We start from the raw sequence: 22567 nt of genomic DNA, 5'->3' as shown, positions 1-22567 counted from the left end.
GGCCTCCTGTATCTTGCGGGGGTGGGAGGCGGGATTCCTGCGCCGACCCCACTGAGGCCTCAGTGTGCCAGCCAACACGCAGACCCCCGAGATCCTCCCCTACCCCGTCACAGCCAGTCCCAGACCTCCAGCCGGAACCCCAGACCTCTGATCCCACTGGGAGAGACCAGGTGCCCCCTTTTCCAAGGAGAAAAACCGGCAGGTCCTAGAAACACCACCTGCTAAAGTCTAAGACTACACATTTTATTTTAAAAAACAAGCGGGCTGAGGGACCCCAGGCCACTATAGGGGTTAAGTGCTGACTTCAGTTGACATTTCCTTGAGGCCAGGAGGTGAGAAGCTACTGGTTCCAGGCTCTGCTGCAGGCTGTGCTAGGTGAGTGGGTCCTGGTGATAAGGACAACTAGTGAAACTGTGCCCAGGTGACACTGGGGGTTAGGCTGTGCAGCCCGAGTGTCGGGTGACACTTTCTGGAGAGCCTAAGGGAGGCTAAGAGAACGGTTGAGTGTCCTTGGTGTCACTGTCCACAGCAAAGCATAGAGGCCACTGTGTCCAGGCAACGTTGTCCAGGAGGAGGCTGCGTCTGTCAGTAGAGTCAAGCTGCTGTCCAGTTGATGCCCTGTGGACTGCGGTTGTATATGAGGGTGTTACTGCCCTGAGTGAGGCAGTGTCCAGGTGACAGTGGCCCAAGCGTCCGCGGATCCCTAACGGCTGCTGAGGAATGTGTGGCTCACACGGCATTTCAGGGCTTGGAGGCCCTGCCTCCCACCCAAGACCCTTTAGAAAAACAAACCAAACCTAAACACCAGCACCCTTCCCCGAGGCAGGCCCTTGAGCTCTCCCCGACGCTCTCCACGGGGCTGGCTACACCCCTGACCATGACCCTTCTGCAGCTCTAAGGCCAAAAGGGGCTCCACCCCACCTCCTGCCCTACTCGGTGGCCGGCGATCCCCGGCTGCACGGAGCCATCCGCACCCCAGACGCGGTCCCCGGCGGTCCCCAGGCTCTGCGGTCCCGACGCCCACACCCCAGGGCCCGTGGCCGCTTCTCCCAGGACGAGGGGATGGATCCGTCCATACAGATGCAGTGCGGGAGGGCGCCTGCTGCCCCCCGGGGGGGCGCCCTCAATCCCCGCCGCCCTGCGGGGCCCCGGGCGGCGCCGGCGTCTTCTTGAAGCTCCTCCTGGCGGCGGCCCGGTTGGCGCCGCCGTCCGCAGGGCCTTCCGGGGCGTCGTCGGCGGGCCTCGCGACCGCGGCCAGGGCGTTCACGGTGCCGAGCGCCCGCAGCAGCGCGGGCCCGCGGGGGGCGGCGCGAGGGGCGACGCGGGGCTCCCGGCGGGCGGGCGGCGGGGGCGGCAGCAGCTCGCGCAGGGCGTCCAGCTCCGCACGGAGCTCCGCGCGCAGCGCCTCGAGCCCCGCGCCCAGCTCGGCGCGCACGGCAGCCAGGCCCTCCTGCAGCCGCCGCTCGCTCACCTCCAGGACGCCCGCCGGGTAGGTGGCCCCGCCGCGCGGCTCCCCGCACACGGAGCACACGGAGCCGGCGCTGCGCGCGTCCGCCCGCGCCTCGGCCCCCGGCGCCCCGGCCTCCCCCGCCGCGGCCCCCGCGCGCTCCACCAGCCGCAGCAGCCGAGGCGCGTCGGCCCGGAGCCGGCCCCGCAGGCGAGCCAGGCGGCCGGGGGCGCGGCCTTCCTCGGGGCCCGGCCCGTTGGGCTGCGGCCCGTGGTCCAGCCGGCGGCGGGCGGCCCTTCGCAGCGCCTCGCTCGCGCCGTACGCACCGCGCGCCTGGAGCCACGGGCGCCCGGGATCCGCCGCCATCCGCGCCGCCGCCGCCGCCGCCGCCGGAGCCGGGAGCCCCAGCCCGCAGCCTAGCGACCGCTGGGGCCCCGGCGACGCTCCGTGGAGAGGGCCCCCGGGACGGCTGTGGGAACGACCGAGGCCTCGGGGCTCTATCTGGCCTGGGGCCCGGGGAACTCCGGTAGGGAGGGCGGGGGAGCCCCGGGGGGACCCAGCGGGGCAGGGCTCGGCCCGGCTTGTGTGCGCTGGGCCTGTCCCCGGGGACCGCTGTCGCTGCTGGGCCCCCGCGTGGGCCGCGGAGCTTGGACCGGCTTCAGGGCGGGGAGTGACGGGACACGGAAGGAAGGCTGCGGAAGCCCGGGCGCCCAGACCGAGTCAGGAGCCGGGCCCGCACCCTCCGCCCCAACGACCGTCCCCGTCCCGGCCGGGAAACAGGTGTGCCGGTGGACCCGCGCGTCCCCGGCCCGCTTCCATCACTTGCATACCGTAGTGCAGGCCGCTGTCACTTGCCCCCACCTGCAGGAGTCCGTCCTCCTCGGGGGCTGAGTGGTGAGCCACCATTGGGTGTCACAGCCCACCCCACACTGTGCCTGGCGGTGTCTTCTTCCTTTTTTTTTCTTCCTTTTATAATTTATTAATTACTGTTAGAAAAAAAAAAGAACATGAAATGTGCCAATTTAACCATTTTCAAGTATAGTTCAGTAGTATTGAGTATACGCAACATCTCCAGAACTTTTTCATCTTGCAAATCTGAAACTCTAGCTAGACCTGTTGAACAACTTCCTTCTCCCTCCTTCCACCAGCCTCTCATAACCACCATTCTACTTTCTATTGTTTTGTTTTTTAAGATTTATTTATTCATGAGAGACAGAGAGGCAGAGACACAGGCAGAGGAAGAAGCAGGCTTCTTGCAGGGAGCCGGATGCAGGACTCGATCCCAGGACCCCAAGATCATGCCAAAGGCAGATGCTCCACCACTGAGCCACCCAGCTCAGTCCCTCTACTTTCTATTGTTATAAATATTATTATTCCTTTTAATGTGTGTAGGCTCTGTAATGATGTACCCCCTTTTTAAATTTAAATTCAATTGGCCAATATGTAGTACATCATTAGTTTCAGATGTAGTGTTCAACAACCTCCACCCTGTGGGCCTTTGCTCAGGCCTTTTCCCCTGCTGGTAACGACTCCCATACCCTGGGGGTGGGGGGAAAGCAACTCCCACTCATCCCACTTCTGCAGGACAGCCTTCCTGGGCCACCCCAACCCCCAGCAGATGACTCAGGCTCCTTGCCCACAGCATGTTTTTTTTTTAATTTTTTTTAATTTTTATTTATTTATGATAGTCACAGAGAGAGAGAGAGAGAGAGGCAGAGACACAGGCAGAGGGAGAAGCAGGCTCCATGCACCGGGAGCCTGACGTGGGATTCGATCCCGGGTCTCCAGGATCGTGCCCTGGGCCAAAGGCAGGCGCTCAACCACTGCGCCACCCAGGGTTCCCGCCCACAGCATGTTTAAGTGGCTCTCTGTTCTCTGTCCACCTGGGTCCACAGTAGGGACCCTGAGCACAGGGTGACTGGGTCACTCAGGTCTCAGAGGTACTAAACATGCTGGATGTTGGATGCAGGGAGTAGATGAGTGAATGAGTTTAGAGCTGAGGGTCCTGAGTGGGGCAGGACCTCTAACCACCCACTCTGATCAGCCCCTGCACCTCCTCAGCCTGGCATTCTAGATGCTCATGGTCAGGGATCCTGGGTGGCTCAGTTGGTTAAGCGTCTGTCCTCTGCTCAGGTCATGATCTCAGGAGCCCTGGGATGAGCCCTGAATTGGACTCTGCTCTGCAGGGAGCCTGCTTCTCCCTCTGCTTCTCCCTCTGCCTCTCCCTCTGCCTGCCGCTCTGCCTACTTGTGCTCTTGCTCTCTCTCTGTGTCAAATAAATAAAATCTTTTTTTGAAACAAAACAAAACACAACAGACCTTCATGGTCATCCCTGCTGGCTTTCCTGTTCCTCCCACATTTTCCACTTGTGCCAGTGCTCCTCACTGCTGTACTCCGTTCTTTTTCACCCAGGTGCCTTCACCCATTCGACCTGCCTATGCCCATCTCAGGGTCATGGGCAGTGCACTGTGGGCCCCTCTGGAGGGCAGTATCCCTCTGCCGGGCCTGTTGTTCTCACTGAGCCCTAGGGACTAGTTAGGACTCTGGGTTCCTCCCCAGCCAATTGTGGGGAGGGAGGGCTTGGAGGGAATCCAGGCTGGGCTGGGAGGGAGATGGCATGGCAGCCACTGGGACCCATATCCCCAGAGCCCACGGGGACCTAGCCACTGTGTAGCCCTGTGCCTCTGTGTGTGTGTGTGTGTGTGTGTGTGTGTGTGTGTGTTAGAGAGAGAGAGAGAGAGAGAGAGAGAGAGGGAGGGAGGGAGAGGTGGACGGCTGCCAACCCTGTTTTTGGCAGCCCTGGCCCCAAGCCACCATGAAGACTTCTGAATCCCCTCCATTCATTCATTCATTTGTTCATTGCAGCCCATCTATCTGGAAGCTGAGAATTTGGCACTCTGTCAAACCCTGCAGACACCCCCCATTCCTGCTGAGTCACCTGACTGCCCCCTGGGACTTCCAGCATCTGGTTCTCTGGGTCTCTAGAGCCTCGTTAACCATACTCCTGCCCCCTCCTCTCAGTAATTAAAATACTGTGGACAAAATGTCCTGGATTCCTTCCCCAGGCCTGCTCAAGTCAAGCTACGTGACCCAGGGGCTCTAAAGGAGGCCCCCGAGGTCCCTGGGAGGAGACAGCAGGGAAGCAGGGAAAGGCTGGGGTGGGGTGAGGGGCAGTGGCACTGGACTCCAGATGTGTGATGTGCAGAGAGCTGGAAGGCAGGGGCCGGGCTGCCGGGGCAGACAGGGACTGCGAGGTTTCCAGGCTGTCGAGGCTGATGGAGGGCCGTGGTACGGACAAAGCCTTTGTGGTGAGGAATTCACCATCGTGCAGGTGCTGGACGTGAGGTCATGGCTGGTGGTAGAGAGTCCCAGAGTCATGGCTCTGGGGCAGACAGATGCACAGGACCGAGGGCAGAATGGGAGGGGAGGCCCCAGGGAGCCCGACCAGCCCTGAGGAGGGCACAGAGGCTATGGTGAGGGGTGAACAGGCAGCTGTGGTCACCACAACCCTGAGCCCCTGAGGTCAAGTGCACCGACAGTCCAGAAGTAGGTTGCAGTGACCCTGACTGGAGCTTCCCGGGCAGGGAGGGTGGGGGGCCGCAGAAGCTGAGGACTGCTGGTGCGGGGACAGGCTGGGGAGCCCTTGCCGAGGCTGGCTGGTCACAGCAGGGGAAGCTCCAGGGGAATGGGGCAAGAAGCAGGAACAGAGCTACAGCGCCAGGGGGCCCAGCGCACAGGTCTGCTTTCTAGAATATCCTCAAGCCCAGCCTGGTCGGCTCTCTGCACAGAGGAGCTGACTGGGGCAGGGCAGGGCCCAGCTGCTTCCCCACACAGGCCACCTCTGTGTGCCCAGGGCGCCAGGGGCCAGGCCTGCTGGAGGTGGGCCGGGATGACCCCATTGGGCTCTGCACAGGCAGGCCTGGGCGATGATTGTGCCTGGCCACTGATTAACTCAGGAACGGTGCGGGCTCGGCAGGGCCTGGGAGGAGTGAGACCCTGGGGCTCTGCCCCTCCCTCTGCCTGAAGAAGGGGGCAGCCTCTGCGTCACTTAACTACCCCCGCTTTGCACTCTGTTGCCATTAAACCCTGGCAGCCACCCAGAGAGGAGGCTCTATTTTCCAAAGCAGTGGGAGCTAGGAGAGTTCAGTGGGCAGGGCCAGGCGGGCTTTGTATGTTGGAGGGGTCCCTGGTGGCCTTGGAGGGGGCAGGGGAGCCTCACAGTCATCATGGGAGGGTCTGGAAATGCAGATGCCCAGGTCACCCCTCCACCAACAGGCTGGTCTTTGTCTTCTTCCACAGCTGTATGTGCACCAAGTTCTGGCCTGGCCTGGTTCTCAGTGAAGGGGGAGCGAATGGAGATGCAGGTGGGGGTCCCTGAGGCTGGCTGGGCAGTCCCTCCTGCGCTGGCTCTGAGGGTCTATGGGGAGCAGGACCCCAGGGGGAGCGGGAAGTAGGGTCTGCCATGAGCCATCAGCCACCCTCAGGGGGCGGTTAGCCTCAGAGCTGGGCTTGGAGTGGGCACTGCAGGCAGAGTGTCTGGGGTGGGGGCTGCCCCTTCCCTTTCTGGTCACAGACCCTGGCCTTCAGCACAGACTCTAGAGCATGGGAGCCCACCCATTCTTTACTCTGGCCATGCCACTGGCTCAGGGAGAGCCAGACTGATGAGACCCTTGGCCATGAGCAAGCAAGGCCAGCTGGACTGGGGCCTGGGCCCTGGCCCCAGGGCTCTTAGGAAGGGAAGGCTGCAGTACCTTTCAGGACTCCAACGTCCAGGCCAGGGAGTGGAGCTTTGGTAGACCAAGTGAGCAGGTCTGGCTGGGGCCACTGCTCAGGGCACCATTCTGGGCTCTTTCATTCTACCTCACGTATTCTGGTGGCCCCTGTGCCTGCTTCAGTGTCCCCCTGTCAGAGCCCAGGGAGTCTTTACTGGCCAACAAATGGTGATGCTGGGAGGTAGGCAGGGGCCGTGGGAAGCCTGTGACCTAAAGGGCAGATCTGAGCTACAGGTGGCTTCTCATTTAAAGAAGGGGCCACTGACTGGGGCTCCCTGTGGGGACGGGGCTTGGAGACACTTTGCCCCTGAACACCTTCTAGGTACCAGGCCTGGAACTGTTCCCTGGCCTCCCAGTGGCTTTGGCTACCCAGCATGCCCCAAGAACTGTCCTGGGGCAAGTGGCTCTGCAGGGGACAACTCATTACCCAGTAATGGCCTTGCCTGACCTCAGTAATGAGCTCATTACCTGATAATGACTTTGTTTGCCTCATCCTGGCGTCAGCAGCCCTAGAATATCTGGCCTGGGGTGGCTCTGACTAGTCCAGACGGTGGCCTTCAGCCTCCCAACCTGGCCCAGATGGGGCATCAGGCCTACCAACATCGGTATGACTGGCTTTGCTCTCCTCTTCATGCCCTCCTGGTGACCCCAGACCCTGCAGACACCTCTCAGTCCCATGCCATGCCCCTGGAGCTCCATACCCCTACCAGGCCTCGGGATTCACCCGTCTTCTCAGTGGGAGCCTGATCCACCTAAATTCTGATTAAGACCCACCTCTGCCCCACATCCTCCATGAGCTCCCATCTCACTCCTGCAAGAGCCTGGGCTCCTGTGTGCACCCTGGGTTTGGACCTGCCACCTCAGTGACCTGCTTCCTCTTGCTGGCCATGCCAGCATCCCACCCCTGAGCCTGTGCACATCCTGCTCCCTCAGCCTCAGATCAGTTTACGTGGCCTCCTAGAAAGGCCTGCCCTGACCCAGGGGCCCTTCCCCATGCTGCACCTGCATCTGCCCGCTTGGCACTCACCATGCTTTGCACTTTCTCCTGGAATGTGGGGTCTTTGGTCTCTGTCCTACTTTGGGCTTGACTTGCAATAGGGCAGGGACACCCCTGCATCCTCAAGGTCCAGAAAAGTGCCTGGCACACAAGAGGCATGGCAGCAACCCACTCTCAGTGAATATAGGTGCCTGCTTGGGCTTGGCATTGAGTAAGCACTCAGTGTTGGCTTTGTTATTTCCAGGCCTGCAGTGTTGCCTTTCAGTGTCCCCTGCCTGGGATGGCCTGAGGAGGAGCAGGGCCTTCTCTCAACCCAATCCTAGGGTTTCCCCCCCACCGACTGGAGTCAGCCGGGGCCAGACTCCCTGCCTTCACCCTTGAGATGCCCCCAGTGGGAAAGTGTGGCAGGGAAGGGGATGGAGAGTATACAAGTCGGGGGGTTGGTGTGAGGGAGCAGGCCTGGGCTGCATGGGGGAAGAAATTGGGGGTGATATTCCTGCAGGGAGCAGGTATCAGGACTGGGAGGATGGACTGGGGTAGTACAGGAGGGTGCATGTCATAGGAGGGGAGCCCTCACCACTCCCCACCCACCCCACTGAACCCCCTCCAAGTCCTTTCTTGAGTCTGGCATGAGGGAAGGAGTGAAGGGAGTGAGTGAGACCACTTTCCAGGAATTGAACCAGGTCATGTTAGATATTTGTGTGTATATACCCTTGTAACTAACACCCACATCAAGAGCTTTCCCCTACAGCTTCCTGTCTCAAAATTAAGTTTGAAAGAGATCAGTTTTCTCTTTATTATATGTTTAATGTCACGTATGATAACACACAAAATACTACATAGCATGTGTGTATGCTAAAAGCATCACAACAGGACAATTACCTGTGAATCAACTACCTAACCCAGGAATGCTCCAGTACCAGTGACTCATCTCCTTCTCTCCAAAGGCACCTGCTGTCCTGAAATATGTGTTTCCCTGACTTTATATATATATATCTTTTCATGTATGCAGGTATCTCTACACAGTGTCATTTGGTTTCTCTGGTCTTTGAGTGTCATAAAAATGGTATTGCATTGTGTTCGCTTTCCGGGGTCTTGCCTTCTACACCTAATATTACTTCTGAGATGCATCAGGTTGCTGCACTGTAGTGTCATTCATTCTTTTTCACCTCTGTGTAATACTCCAGTTGAGACACCTGGGTGGCTCAGTCAGTTAAGTGTCTGCCTTCAGCTCAGATAGTGATCCCAGGATCGAGCTCCGCTTCAGGCTCCCTCTCCCTCCACTTGTGCTCTCTCTCTCTTGCTCTCTCAAATAAATAAATAAAATCTTTAAACATAAAAAATTTAAAAAATATTCCAGCTTATTTGTGCATTCTCCTGTCAATGGATATTTGAATCATTCCTCTCTTTTGCTATTACTGTTTCTATGCACATTTTTGTACCTGTGCCCTGGGAACCATAGGCAAGAATTTCTCAAAGGAATATATTGGGGAGTGAACCTGGTGTAGGAAACATGTAAATATTTGAGAAAATGCCAAATTGTGGATGAATACCCTCTCTCACCAGCAGTATGTGAGGATCTCTGTTAATTCACAAGTATCGAACCTGTGGCCCTGACAGGATTCTTGTATTTTCCTGATCAAGTGGGGTTAACTGATAATTCACTGTGCTTCATGTTTCCCTCACTACTGGTGAAGTTGTGCATCTTTTCAGAGGCTTATGCACCATTCATGGTCTCGACTCTGTGAAATGCTTGTTCATGACTTTTGCCCATTTTCCTATTGAGTTGTTTGGTTTTCTTTTATCTTTTTTCTTTTTTTTTTTTTGGTTTTCTTTTTTCTTATTGAATTATAGGTGTCTCATTTAGTTCATTTATTTTATCAAGATGTTATTTGCATTTACTATAGTGCACATATTTTAGATGTACCGGTGTGATTTCATATTCACTCATTGTCCTAGTCTGTTCAGGCTGCCATAACAAAATGCCATACACTGGGTGGCTTATAAACAATAGAAACTTATTTCTTACAGATCTAAGGCTGGAAAATTTATGATCAGGGTGCCCAGTGAGGACCCCCTTCTTAGTTCATAGCTTGTGCTTTCTGGCCATGTTCTCACTTGGTGGAGCGGGCTAGAGATCTCTCTGGAACCTCTTTTATAAGGCACTAGTCCCATTCATGAGGGTTCCTCCTTCATAACGTAAGCACCTCCCACAAACCACACCTCCCACAAACCTCACCTCCTAATACCGTCACATTGGGCACTAGGACTTCAACATATGAATTTGAGGAAACACAAACATTTAGACCATAGAACTAACACCCAGATTAACATGTACACCACTTACAGCACCCAGAAGGCTCCCTCTCAGTCAGTACCCACAAAAAACAACTGCTATTTAAGTCAATGAACTTTAAGCATTTGGAATGATCTTTTATTTCTTTTTTTTAAGATTTTATTTATTTATTCATGAGAGACAGAGAGAGAGAGGCAGAGACACAGGCAGCGGGAGAAGTAGGCTCCATGCAGGGAGCCTGACGCGGGACTCGATCCCAGGTCTCCAGGATCACGCCCTGGGCTGAAGGCAGATGCTAAACCACTGAGCCACCCAGGCGTCCCTGATCTTTTATTTCTTAAGACTTATTTATCCATTTGAGAGATAACATGCAGTGGGAAGGGGCAGAGGGAGAGGGAGAGGAAGAGAAAGTTCCAAGCAGACTCTGTGCTGAACGCAGAGCATGATGGGGCTTGATCTCACAACCCTAAGGTTGTGAACCCTGAGCTGAAACCAAGAGTTGGTCACTCAACTGACTGAGCTAGCCAGGCACCCCACTGAATGCTCTTTTGTCTATTATGTGTATATGTGCAAATGTCTTCTTTCAATATTTTATAGCAAATGATTTTGGAACTTCTTTTATGGTGGTGTTTGATGAACAGAAGTTTTAAACTTTAATGTAATTGAGTTTATCAACCATTTCTTTTATTGTTAGTGCATTTTGTGTCTTGCTTAATAAAATTTTTCCTATCCAATAGCAAAAAGAGGGGCACCTGGGTGGTTCATTTGGTTGTGCGTCTGCCTTTGGCTCAGGTCATGATCCCAGGTCGAGCCCCACATTGGGCTTCCCACTCATTAAGGAGACTACTTCTCCCTTCCTGCACCTAACCCCATTCATGCTTGCTCTCTCTCATACTCTGTCCCTCTCTTTCTCTCTCAAATACATAAAACCTTTGGGATCCCTGGGTGGCGCAGCGGTTTGGCGCCTGCCTTTGGCCCAGGGCGCGATCCTGGAGACTCGGGATTGAATCCCGCGTTGGGCTCCCGGTGCATGGAGCCTGCTTCTCCCTCTGCCTATGTCTCTTCCTCTCTCTCTCTCTCTGTGACTATCATAAATAAATAAAAATTAAAAAAAATACATAAAGCCTTTAAAAATATAGCAGAAAGAAAAAATATATATAGCAAAAAGATAGCATTCTATATTTTCATTTAAAAACTGAAAGTGTTGCTTTTAACATGTAGACTCATATCTGTATAGAATTGATTTTTGTGCTTGGTGTGAGGTTGGGATCCAGTCCTATATTTTCTATTTAGATAATGGATTATCCCAGTAGTGTTTATTTTATGTGTTACTTCTGTTATATGTGCTTGTGTCTATTTGCGAGCTCTCTGGTTTGTTCTGTTGGTCATTTTGTCTATCCCTGCATCACTATCAGTGTCTTCTTTTTTAAGATTTTATTTATTTATTCATGAGAGACAGAGAGAGAGAGAGAGAGAGATTGGCAGAGACACAAGCAGAGGGAGAAGCAGGCTCCATGCAGGGAGCCCGATGTGGGACTTGATCCCGGGACTCCAGAATCACACCCTGGGCCGAAGGCAAGCGTTTAACTGCTGAGCCACCCAGGGATCCCCACTATCAGTGTCTTAATTACAATTCTATAAAATATTTTGCTATCTGGTAGGACAAATCTTTCCAACCTATTTTTCTTCATGCATATCTTGGTTATTCTTGTCCCTTTGCTTTTTAATATACATTTTTGAGTCAGCTTACCAAGTTACACACATGTACATACACACACACACACACACACACACTTGACATTTTTATTGGAATTTATTAGTTTTTTCTTGGAATTATATTAAATCTGTAGACCAATTTGGGAAGAATTGACTACTCTGGAATACTGAATCCTCCAATCACAAACATGGTATGTTATCTCTCTTATTTAGGTCTTTTAAAATATCTTTGTTTTTTTTTTTAAAGTAAGCTCAATACCCAGCACCGAACCCATCATGGGCTGAACTCAGGACCTGAACTCAGGATTCTGAGATCAAGACCTGAGCTGAGATCAAGAGTCAGCCACCTAACCAACTGAGCCACCCAGGTGCCCCTAAATATCTTTAAATCAAATTTTATAATTTTTCCATACAGGTTTTGCATAATCTTGTTTCAGTGTTTTAGTTACCTTTAGTTTCTGTTGTTATTATAAATGGTGTATTTTTAAATAAAATTTTTACCTGCTTTATAATTAGTATATAAAAACTTTGCATATTTTCATATCATGATCTTTTTTTTTAAGATTTTATTTATTTATTCATGAGAGACACAGAGAGAGGCCAAGACACAGGCAGAGGGAGAAGCAGGCCCCGTGCAGGGAGCCCGACATGAGACTTGATCCCGGGTCTCCAGGATCACACCCTGGGCTGAAGGCAGTGCTAAACCGCTGAGCCACCCAGGCTGACCCAGAGTGCTCCCTTAACACAAGAGAGAGAAGACACATGGTATTGAGTTGGGGATTGAGCAGTAGGCAGAAGTGTGATGGACCTTGTAGATGCGACAGCTCAGGACTTGAAGCAAAGCAAAGAATGTGTAATTGGAAGCTGGAGGAAAAGGCATCTTTATTATGTAGTAGTAGAACATGTAGCAAAACTGTCACCTTGCAAAGTGGAAAACAGTAGATATACCGGATAAATTTCATGGATCTGGCTAAGGCCATTTTCAGGAAGTGTTGGAGGTGCTGCCTGAGTTCTCCTAGCTGTGTACAATAAGAGGAGAGAGGAGACAGACAAAGTGATAAAGGAGCTACTTGGTTTTCAAGTAGCGCTAGGAGGAGATGTAAAGGGCTCTAGCCAGTTTTCCAGTCAACAAAGGGGTCTCAAGGTAAGAAAGAACCTCAGATCAAATCCAGGGTACTGTCAGGAAAATCTCATGGTAAAGATGAAGCCGAGGTGGACTGGAAAACCTTTTGTTAAGAATTCAGTTGGGATGCTGCAAAAGGCCTTCCTAAGGATGTGCTTTGCATAACCTCCCTGTTAAACAATGGGACTTTTAAAAAAATATTTATTTATTTGTTTGTTTGTTTGTTTATTTATTATTCATGAGAGACACAGAGAGGCAGAGACATCCCGCAGGGAGCCTGATGTGGGACTCACTCCCAGGACCCCAGGATCATGACCTGAGCCACCCAGGTATCCCTAAACAATAGATCTTCTAAGATTTATGACGCATGTCCCACAGTAGCTTCACATGGCGTCCAGGTAGAAAAAGGGTTGAGATTTTTAGGTGTTTGTCTTTGGGCTAAAAAGTGAATTTATTAGTTTATACATAAGAGACCCACACAGTTTTTTTAAAAAAATGATATAATTCTGATATAAGTTTGGACCTATAGGGACATAGAAAGAACAAAATGAAAAGACACTTTTGAATCTGCAAACTTTTTTGGGCAAAAAGCAGGCTGAGAGAACTACTCAGCCGTGAACAGAGGCTATTTCCTATGGAAAAGGAAAGATTGGGCAGCCTGGGTGGCTCAGCGGTTTAGAGGCGCCTTCAGCCCAGGGTGTGATCCTGGAGAGCTGGGATCCAGTCCCATGTTGGGCTCCCTGCATGGAGCCTGCTTCTCTCTCTGCCTGTGTCTCTGCCTCTCTCTCTCTCTCTCTCTCTCTCTCTCTCACTCTATATATATATATATATATATATATATATATATATGTATATATATATATATATACATATATATATATATATATATATATATGATAAAAATCTTAAAAACAAAAAAAGGAAAGGGAAGATTGCCCCAGAGGGCAAAACCAGAGCCACAGGCAGTCAGTCCCAGGGAGCAGTACTAATCAAGAAGTGACAGCATGCGTTCAGATGGATGTTAGACTCCCTATGGTCATGTGGTTGCTATGGTGAGTGCCGTGTCTCACTCTTTATCAGAATGGTAGTGTTGACTGCATTTATCCCATGCCTGTCCCTCCATCAAATGCTGGGTGGTAGGGTGCAGTTAATGCATCTCTTTCATTTACAGGTCTTCAGATTAAGAGAAATCACACTCAAAGTCAAACCAAGAACTGCCCCCTGAGAAGCCTTACTGTACCGGTACCTGATTTAGATACGGGAGTTCAATTCTGGACCTTGAACCTGAGCCCCATGCCATAATTGGATAAGACTTGGGGGCAGCGCTTGCAAGGGGTGAGTGTATTTTACATGTGGAAAGAATGAATGTAAATTCTTCTTGGCCAGAGAGTAAACTGGTGGTTTTAAAAAATGGCCACAAACTTTCTGACAAACCTTGTACTGAGAGGTGGATTCTATGCCCTTCCCTTTGAATCCGAGATAGTTCATGACCGCTTTGACCAGCAGAATATGGTGGGAGTGATGGTGTGTGGCTCCCATGACTAAGTCATAAAAGTCTATGTGGCTTCTTGGGACACTCGCTCTCTTGCAGGACAGTCCCCAGAATCTGATCACCATGCTGGGAGGAGCCCACACTACATGAAGAGATCGTGATTAGGTTCTCAAGTCGAGAGTCCAGGATGACCCCTGTCTTTGACTCTTCCTACCCGGGTGCGAGTCATGCCAGTTATAAAGCCTCCAGATAATTCCAACCCTCAACCACTGAGTCATCTCAAACTATGACAGTCTACCTGACTGAGACCTTAGTCATTGTGCAGCGGAGGTGAGCCCCCATGCCCCATCTTAATTCCTGGTTTCACTGAAATCCATGAACACAATAAAATGGTAGTTGTTTTATGTCACTGAATTTGGGGAGGTTTTCTAGCAGCAACAGAATGGCCTCCTGCAGGGAGATGTACCCTGCACATATGGAGATAGGAGGAATTGTTGGTAGCTGTCTTATTGATAACCACCCACAGAGCTCTTTGGGTCTCAGGCTAGCTTAAGACAGACACTGTTTACTGTGGGGGCTCAAGAGAGGCTCAGAGAATTCAGAGGCAGGAAGCAGAGCCACTGTGCCAGGGGGCCTGGAGCTGAGAATTGGGGCTGTACTGACATGCCGTCTCTGGGACTGCACAAGCCCTCCTCTGTGTGCCCTCCTGTGGGACCTGTAACGGCTCCTGCCCCCCTGACATCTAGGATCCCTCAGTCCAACTGGGCACACTGGCTGCTCCTGTCAGAATTCCCAGCCCACCCAGGCAGGATTGCTTGGGAACCAGGCCTAGCTACCTTTGGCCCCCAAAGCCAAGGCCAGACAAGAAGTGGGGGGTCCTCTGGCAGGGAGGGCACTCTGACATATGTCAGTCATCTGGGTAGGTGACCATATGTTTGATCAAGAAGAAATTTTTTAAGAAATAGGCATTGTTGGATAGTAATCACTCTTTGGCCTCTCCTGTATGCCTGAGATAAATAACCTATTTTCCAATCCCTCTCTTCCTCCCTCCCTCCCTCTCTCCCTCTCTCTTTTTCTTTGTTTTCAAAGATAACTCAGGTGCATGTGTGTACAGACCATGAGATAGAAGTCACAGGTAGAGGCACACACAGTCACACTTCTTCTCAGGGAGAAGGCAGGTGGAGGCTGGTCACTGAGCCCAGGGAGGAGCTTTCTCACCTGAGACTTACCCTAAAGTGTTCAGGCCCATAGGACTCGTGGAAAGGCAGGTGAACGCAGGAACTGCCTGGAGACCTGCCTGCCTCTTACCATCATGCCCTGGCCCTGATGCTTAAGGTCTCTGGGGAGACAAGCAAAAACTATATTTCTGACATTCTCACTGAACTTCACTTGTCTTTGGCCAGCAAAGCAAGGGTCTTAGCCTCAGGTGTCCTGAGACTCCTCAGGTCGCCCCCCACCCTCCAACCCCAGGATGGCACAGGCATTTGGCTCCCTCCTTCTAGCTGCACAGCCCCTAGGGCCTGGCACACTGGCCTTGAGTCCCTGCCAAGTGAGCAGTAGCCAGTACTGGTCCCCTGGTGTCCCCACCCATGTCCTTATTTCTGTGTAAAGTCTCCCTACCTTGCCATGGTGGTTCCCAGAAAAAAAAAAAAAAACAGCAGGTGTCTCACCGTTTCATGTGTGTGGCAGACCCACAGGGTGGCCACATTTCTACCCAGGATAGGGAGGTTGGGGCAGTCATGCACCTCTGTAGACTCCTCCCCTCATAGCTCACCCCCACCGCCATCAGAAGAAGAGACCAGGGGTCAAGGGCAGTAGCCAGGTCTTCCTGAAGGCTCCCTCCTTCCAGTTCTGGGTGGTCCCAAGCAAAGGAGTTGATTTTCTAGGCAAAGAGAAATGGACCCAGTCCTATCATTGAAGATGGGAACAAAGAGTAGGTCAACAGCCAGGGTCCTTCAGGACCTGGCTGGTGTCTCTAAAGTCTTGTCCTTCTCACTCAGTGGTCACATAGTCTGCATTCTCCACACTCACCTGCCAAGGACACACCTATACACACACACACACATAGACACACACACACACAAGCAGGGAGACACACATGAGAAATTAGAGACAAGAGCCATTCAGATAACACTCAGGTGCATGTGTGTACAGACCATGAGATAGAAGTCACAAGTAGAGGCACACACAGTCACCATGGCCCAGACCTGCAGATACGATGTCACTTGTACACAGATGCATGCTTACACAGCCACCACCACCCCCTAGAAAGACCAGACTATGAGATAGCAGCCAGCACACTGGCCTGCATTCTGTCCTATAAATAGGGACATATGTACAGCATCACATGGAAGCACATGCCCCCAGAGAGAGCACGGATGAGAACTGTGAGGCCAGAGGGTGCATACAGTCATTCCTGTAGACCTATAAGAGCCTCAGTCATACACAAACTCACACAGAGCACAAATATATGAAGATATACAGACTAGACCCACCATCCAGCATCCACTGACACACAGCCACACATGCGCGCACACACACAGGGGCACAGAAGGCATTCACTGGCATTAACTGGTACTCTCACCAATATGGAACTATGGATCAACAATTACACCAAAGGCACATACATTCATAGGTGCACACATATTGTCACACACAGAGCCACACTTCCATACTTACACACACACCTGCCATCCAGGCAGTTGCTTCTGATTAACATTGGTCCTGCACCTGGCAAGATTATTAATCATCTATGGCTGTGTAAGAAATAACCCCAAACTTAGTGACTTAAAATAATAACAGGTGTTATTTCACAGTTTCTGTGAATCCGAAATTTGAGAGTAACTTTGGTGGGCGGTCCTAGCCTGGGGTCTCAGTCAAGATTTCAGCCATGGCTGCCCTCACCTGAAGGCTTGACGGGGGCTGGAGGACTCACTTCCAAGATGGTTCACTAATGGTTGGCAAGTGCATGCTGGCTGTTGGCAGGGAGCCTCAGTTCTTCACTGTGTGGACTTCTCAGTAGGGCTTCTTGAGGGTTTTCATGACACAGGGGCTGGCTTTCCTAGAGTGGGTAATACAAGACAGCAATGCTGAGCTGTAATGCCTTTTATGACCTAGCTTTAAAATTAACACATTGTCATCCTACTACATCCTGTTGGTTACACAAGTCAGCTCTGATCAGTGTGGGAGGGGGCTGTACAAGGGCATGAGCACCTGGAGGTAAGCATCATAGGGGGCTATCTTATAAGCTACCTCTGGTCTCTAATGATTCACACCCCTCCCACGTGCAAAATATACTCATGCTTTCCTGAGTGTGCTGAAGTGTCATGCAATTACAGCATCTGCTAAAACTCTATGATCTTGTCATCTACATCAGGTCCACGTGTACTTTCTCATGTTCAGCTCCTTGAAGGCTATTGTTCTTACTCCAAAGAACTGGGAACTCACAGCTGCCCCCTCCACTACTCACCAATATACGATGACATGGTGAAGCAAGCATAAGATAACTGGACGCTCTTGTTCAAAAGGGGAGCAGATATAGGAGGTACACAGAAATCACTGGTCCATAGTAATTACGAAATCCAGAAATGCATAGGTTAGAAATTATTTGACTAGGCCTCAAGGTCTAGGAATAACTCCTCATGCCATTTTGCTCAGCTCTTTGAGTTACTGTTCCTTTTCCATGAAAGGTTCTCGTGTTTATAACAGACTTGTGTTTTCAGTCTGATTTTCATCTTATAGAAAAGTTTGATCATCACAAGGCCTCCTTTCCTTTTGTACTGACTCTGTCCCTGTTAGTCCAAGCTGGTAGTGTTTTTGGCAATTTAATTCTCTTAAAAATAGTGCAGGTCTCTTGTGAATCTTACTGGAGTTTACTGTATTAGACAAAATCCACACCCCCAAATCTCTGTAAAATAACCCCTTTTTCACTGTGGACTCACACCAAATTATCCAAAGGACAACACATTAAGCTTCTAAGAAGCTCTTTGGTTTGAACAGCTTTCTGAGGCACCACACTTAGATTTGTCTGAGTTCTTAACAAATAATTTTATAATTTCATTTTTAGTTTGAAAGCTTTATTAAGATTTAATTCACATTCCATATAACTCACCCACTTAAAATGGACAATTTGATAGGTTTTAGTATATTCAGAGTTGTGTAACCATCACCATAGTCATTTCTAATATTTTCATCACCTCTCAAACACCACCTCAAAATCATTAGTGGTCACTGTCTATTTTCCCCAAACTCCTTACCCTAGGTAACCACTAATCTATTTTCTGTCTCAGTAGACTTGCCTACCCTGTACACTTTATATAAATGAAGCCATACAATGTGTGGCCTTTTATGACTGGCTTCTTTCATTTACCATAATATTTGCAAAACCCATGCATATGTATATACTTTATTTCTTTTTAGCAATGACTAATATTCCATCATAGGGGTATTTCTCATTTTATTTACCCACTCATCATTTGGTAGACGTTTGGGTTGTTGTCACTTTTTGGCTACTATGAGTAGTATAGCTCTGAACATTCATCTACAAGTTTTTGTGTGGACGTATGTCTTCATTTATTTTAGGTATATGCCTAAGAGTAGAATTGATGAGTGAAATGGTAACTCTATTTTTAGCCTTTTGAAGTACTACCAGACTGTTCTCCAAAGCATTTGTATCATTTTTACATTCCCAACAGCAATATATGAGGGTACCAATTTCTCCACATCCTTGCCACTACCTGATACTACCTCTTTTTTATTATAAACGTTCTGGGGTGTGTAAAGTAGTATCTCATGGTAGTTTTGTGCATTTCCCTGATAGCTAATGATATGAGCATCTGCTCATACAACTTCATCTTCATACTATTTTTCTTGGGTGTGGCCTAGATTTAATCTTTGCTTATAAACCATTTCCTGATTTCAGCATCATTTGCCATCTGGAGAGGCTGGGTATTTCCACACCCAGCAATACTTAACTTATTTTTGCTTAATAGTGGGTTTCTCTCCTCTCCTATGTTCCTATGAGCAGCAAGAAGCCAGGAAGCACCTTCTACAGGTTTCCAGACACCTTCCACTCTATCTGGAAATCTCCTTAGCTAGATTACCCAGTTTATTAGGTACATTTTCTACTTTCCATGTTACTATAGGTGATGTGTTGCTAAACTTTCTGCCACGATGCAGCAAGGATTCCCATCTCTCCAATTTCCAAAAACATTTTCCTTCGTGTCCTTTAAGGTCTCATGAGATACTACTTTACACCCCCCAGAACGTCTATAATCAAAAAGAGGTAGTATCAGGTAGTGGCAAGGATGTGGAGAAATTGGTACCCTCATACATTGCTGTTGTTAAAAAAAATACTGATTTATTTAAGTAATCTCTACCCCCAACATGGGGCTTGAACTCATGACCCCAAGATCAAGAGTTGCATGGTCTTCTGGTCGAGCCAGCCAGGCGTCCCAGAAACCTGAAGTATCCTTCAAGGCTTCTAGATCCTTCAAAGGCAATTATACTTTCATTACCACTCATCTCAAAGTCCTTTTAGCTTCTTCTCATTGCTAGTTCAAAACTTCTCCCACATTCCAGTTTTTGTTTCCACAGCATCCTATTTCTAAATACTGGATTTAGCTATCTGCATTAATTATATATACTACTTTTATCTGTACTTGTTATCTATTGCTGTATAACAAATTATCCCTTAGTAACTTAAAACAAACTTAAATCATTTTACCTCATGTTGGCTATTCTTCTGTTGCTCTGGCTTGAGATCTCACATACGTTTGCAGTTAAAATGTCACTGAGGGCTGGGGGGTTCCACAATCAAGATCAATCCTTTCGTGGCTGGCAAGTTGGTGCTCGCTGTAGGCAGGTGGCCAAAGTTTCTTGCCACGTGGAACTGTCCACAGATTATTCAGGTACACTTAAGATGTGGTGTTGGCTTCCCCCAGAGTAAGTGATCCAAGACAGCAAGGCTGAAGCTTCAGTCAATGTGTTTCATGAGTTAGCTTCAGAATTCATACACCAGTATATCCACAATATTATTTTTGTTACACAAATCAGCCCTACTCAATTTGGGAGTACTACACAAAGATGTGACTACCAGGAGACAAGACTTATATGGGCGATTCTGGAGGCCAGCAACCACAGCAGGGGAGGAGCCCACAGCTGTGATGTGCTGATGCTGGCTGGGTAGAGCTTGTGGCCAAAGCTGAACCTAGGATTCAAGCCAAGGAGAGTGAAATTGTTTGAGCACAGGGTCAAGGCTGGACCACCACGGAGAACTCCTTCCCCTGCTCATGAGGAGGGACCAGCATCAGGATCACTGGACCTGAGAGCAGGGCTGAGGATTTCCCTACCCCTTCCCCTGATCCTCCCTGGGACCTCAGGTTAAGGGCAGGGCAGCAGGAGCCTGTAAAACCCATCACCACTAGTATCCTTAGGGTGAGGTGCATGAGCCTTTCCTGCAAATATGGATATGGACCCGGACCCAACCGAATCCACTTGGAGATGTGGACGAGCTGACAGGATAATTCCACGTTCCTGGGCACCATCCTCTGGATACTCCAGCAACTAGATATACAGCCTGCGGTCCAGCGTGACACCGGAACTACACTTCCCAGAAGGCTGTGCTACAAGCTCGTCTGGGACGGGAGGTCGGAGCATCTCCGGGACCCCGATGCCTTCTGGAAAATAGAGTCGGCCGTCTTCGCAGCGCAAGGGCTCCCGGGAGTTGTAGTTCGCGCCCGGTCTGCGCAGGCGCACTTTCACACAGCGGTCTTCGGGCTGCTAGTTGTAGGGTGGTTGGGCTTTTGTGGGAGGGCGGTCAGCCGCGGGATCTGTCTCCGAGGCCGCGCTCCGCGCCCGCGGGTTCCAGGCCGCTGAGCCCGAGGCCAGCCTGAGTGTGTGGGGCGCACGTGATGGGGCGTGAGCGCAGCCCCCGACCTTGGTGGGGGCGCAAGGGGCTCCGCGGGCGTGACCGTGACCGTGGCCGCGCAGCGGGGAGTGCGAGGGCCTCCCCCCGGGGCCCCCCTGCAGGCTGCCCCTGAGCCCCAGCAGCAGGACCCGCGCCCCTGGGCCTGGCCTGGGGCCCGGGAGGCTGCAGAGCCGCGCACGGCCGGGGGAACGCTGCCGAGGGCGCCTGGAGACCCCTGCCCCGAAGCCCCGGGAGACAGGTACAGCGTCATCTCTGTCTGTGGATGGGTACTGGAAGAGACGAAGGTGAATTTTCCTGCTGTGACATTCCGTACGGAAAACCCAGAGATGAGAGCTGTATGAATGCTGATGAGTCTCCCCTGCCCAAAGTTAAGCAAAGGAGTAACGCAAAATGCTTACGTGTATACCAAGGTCAAACACTGGCAAAATGTGAACTATGGTTTAAGGGAGCGGAGGTGTGATAAAACTGTCAAGTTAAGCAAGGACAATATTACTGTAAAAGCTAGAAGCGCGTTTAGCTGGGGGTGGTGGTGGTGGTGGTGGTGGTGGTGGTGGTGTAGGAAGATGAAGGAGGGAGAGATAAGAGAAATAGGTAAGGGCAGGGGCTATTTCCCGCGACACCGTTAGTATTCACGTTGTGACCTGTGTCCAGAATTCCGTGTATGGTCTCTTATTACTGTCCGTTCCGGGTGAGGTTCCTGCACGCCCTGGATTTGTGTTTCACCATCAAACAATTTTAAAGATCACACACGCATTAGGACCGCTATTACCAAACAAACAAAAACAAAAACAAAAACAAAAAACAAAAAACAAAACAAAACATAACGCGTTAGTGTGGATGTGGAGAAGTTGGAACCTTTGCCCTTGGTGAGAATGTAAAATGCTGCAGCCACTGTGGAGAGCAGTATGGAAATTCTTTAACTTTTACTTAAGAAATGAAAACTAGAACCACCATGTAATCTCTGGGTATATATCCCAAAGAATTGAAAGCAGGATCTGAAAAGAGATTATTTGCAGACCACGTTTATAGCAGGAGCGGTCGCAATAGCCAGGAGGTGGAAGCAACCCAAGTATCTAACCACAAACGGATGGATAAACAAACGGGTCTATCCGTACAATGCAATATGGCATTCAGCCTTAAAAAAGGAAGTTTGGACACGTGGTACAACATGGATGAAGCTCGAAGACATTATGCTAACTGAAATAAGCCCTGCCTCAAAATAAGAGACACTGTATGATTCCACTTCTATTAGGTCCCTAAAGTAGTCAAATTCATAGAAAGTGGAATGGTGGTTGTCGGGGCTGGGAGGAGGGGGTGTGGGAAACTGTTGTTTAAGGGATGCAGAGTTTCAATTTTGCAAGATGAGAAAGTTCAGAAGATGGGTTGCACAACAATGTGAATATACTTAGCAGTACTGAACTGTATACTTAGCAATGGTTAAAATGGTGAATTTTTTTGGTTATGTGTATCTTTACCACAATTCTAAAAAAATTTAAAGAATTTTTTAGGGTGATCAATAGTGTGATCAAAAGTTGAAAATACTCGGGGAGTCCGCAGAACACTGAGTCACCTGGCCCTTTACATGCCCTGATGGGCCTCCTTTCTTGCGTTGGGGTTCTGATGGGCTCCCCTGGTGCAGGAAGATCATCTCTGAAAAGCTTATTCCTAAAACCCCTGCCTTGGGGTTTCTCTTCCTTCTGCCCGGAGGCTTGAGTCAGGAGCTCAGGGTCAGAGTTCTTCCAGGTATTTGGAGCAATGGTCCCAAGCCTGGATAACAGGACACCACATATCCATCC

The 22567-nt window shown here is 50.4% G+C and overlaps 3 protein-coding genes and 3 long non-coding RNA genes across 10 annotated transcripts in view; 3 read left to right on the top strand and 3 right to left on the bottom strand.

The window, feature by feature from the left end:
• Positions 1-229: 229 nt before the first annotated feature.
• On the bottom strand, positions 230-1813 carry LOC144299610 (protein FAM246A-like). Its single transcript, XM_077875008.1, has one exon. The coding sequence runs from the start codon at positions 1811-1813 to the stop codon at positions 1124-1126; it is 690 nt and encodes a 229-aa protein (XP_077731134.1). The 3' UTR covers positions 230-1123.
• On the bottom strand, positions 230-2478 carry LOC144299227 (uncharacterized). Its single transcript, XR_013365957.1, has 2 exons — positions 2278-2478; positions 230-625 (listed from the first exon to the last, which is right to left on the bottom strand). It is a non-coding gene; the product is annotated as an uncharacterized LOC144299227 (long non-coding RNA).
• On the top strand, positions 1814-14247 carry LOC144299226 (uncharacterized). Of its 2 annotated transcripts, XR_013365955.1 has the most exons (4): positions 1814-1973; positions 5747-5811; positions 13523-13686; positions 13943-14247. It is a non-coding gene; the product is annotated as an uncharacterized LOC144299226 (long non-coding RNA). The 2 variants fall into 2 exon arrangements; XR_013365956.1 differs by lacking the exon at positions 5747-5811 and having other exon boundaries at positions 1821-1973.
• On the bottom strand, positions 11826-20443 carry LOC144299225 (uncharacterized). Of its 2 annotated transcripts, XR_013365953.1 has the most exons (5): positions 19569-20443; positions 16748-16904; positions 15514-15725; positions 15073-15182; positions 11826-12247 (listed from the first exon to the last, which is right to left on the bottom strand). It is a non-coding gene; the product is annotated as an uncharacterized LOC144299225 (long non-coding RNA). The 2 variants fall into 2 exon arrangements; XR_013365954.1 differs by lacking the exon at positions 15073-15182 and having other exon boundaries at positions 11830-12247; positions 19569-20436.
• Positions 20444-20612: 169 nt separating this feature from the next.
• ZNF74 (zinc finger protein 74) overlaps positions 20613-22567 on the top strand; it is a 49362-nt gene continuing 47407 nt past the window's right edge. Inside the window, exon 1 of one of the 3 annotated variants that reach the window (XM_077874646.1) lies at positions 20613-21009. The gene's annotated coding sequence lies outside the window, so the exon portion shown is untranslated. The remainder of the gene's footprint in view (positions 21010-22567) is intronic. The other 2 variants (XM_077874653.1, XM_077874654.1) reach the window with 2 other exon arrangements.
• LOC144299442 (uncharacterized) overlaps positions 20755-22567 on the top strand; it is a 26108-nt gene continuing 24295 nt past the window's right edge. The window contains exons 1-2 of the mRNA XM_077874963.1: positions 20755-20783; positions 20873-21055. Coding sequence (XP_077731089.1) covers positions 20755-20783; positions 20873-21055 — 212 coding nt within the window. The remainder of the gene's footprint in view (positions 20784-20872; positions 21056-22567) is intronic.

The sequence above is a fragment of the Canis aureus genome, chromosome 27 (genome assembly GCF_053574225.1).
Source record: "Canis aureus isolate CA01 chromosome 27, VMU_Caureus_v.1.0, whole genome shotgun sequence".
Lineage (NCBI taxonomy): Eukaryota > Metazoa > Chordata > Mammalia > Carnivora > Canidae > Canis > Canis aureus.
The sequence above is the reverse complement of the archived record's forward strand: the minus strand, read 5'-3'. Positions and strand labels throughout refer to the sequence as shown.

Bases quoted from the DNA above. Each gene is read 5' to 3' on its own strand.
- LOC144299610 (XM_077875008.1), bottom strand. From the start codon at position 1,813: ATGGCGGCGGATCCCGGGCGCCCGTGGCTCCAGGCGCGCGGTGCGTAC.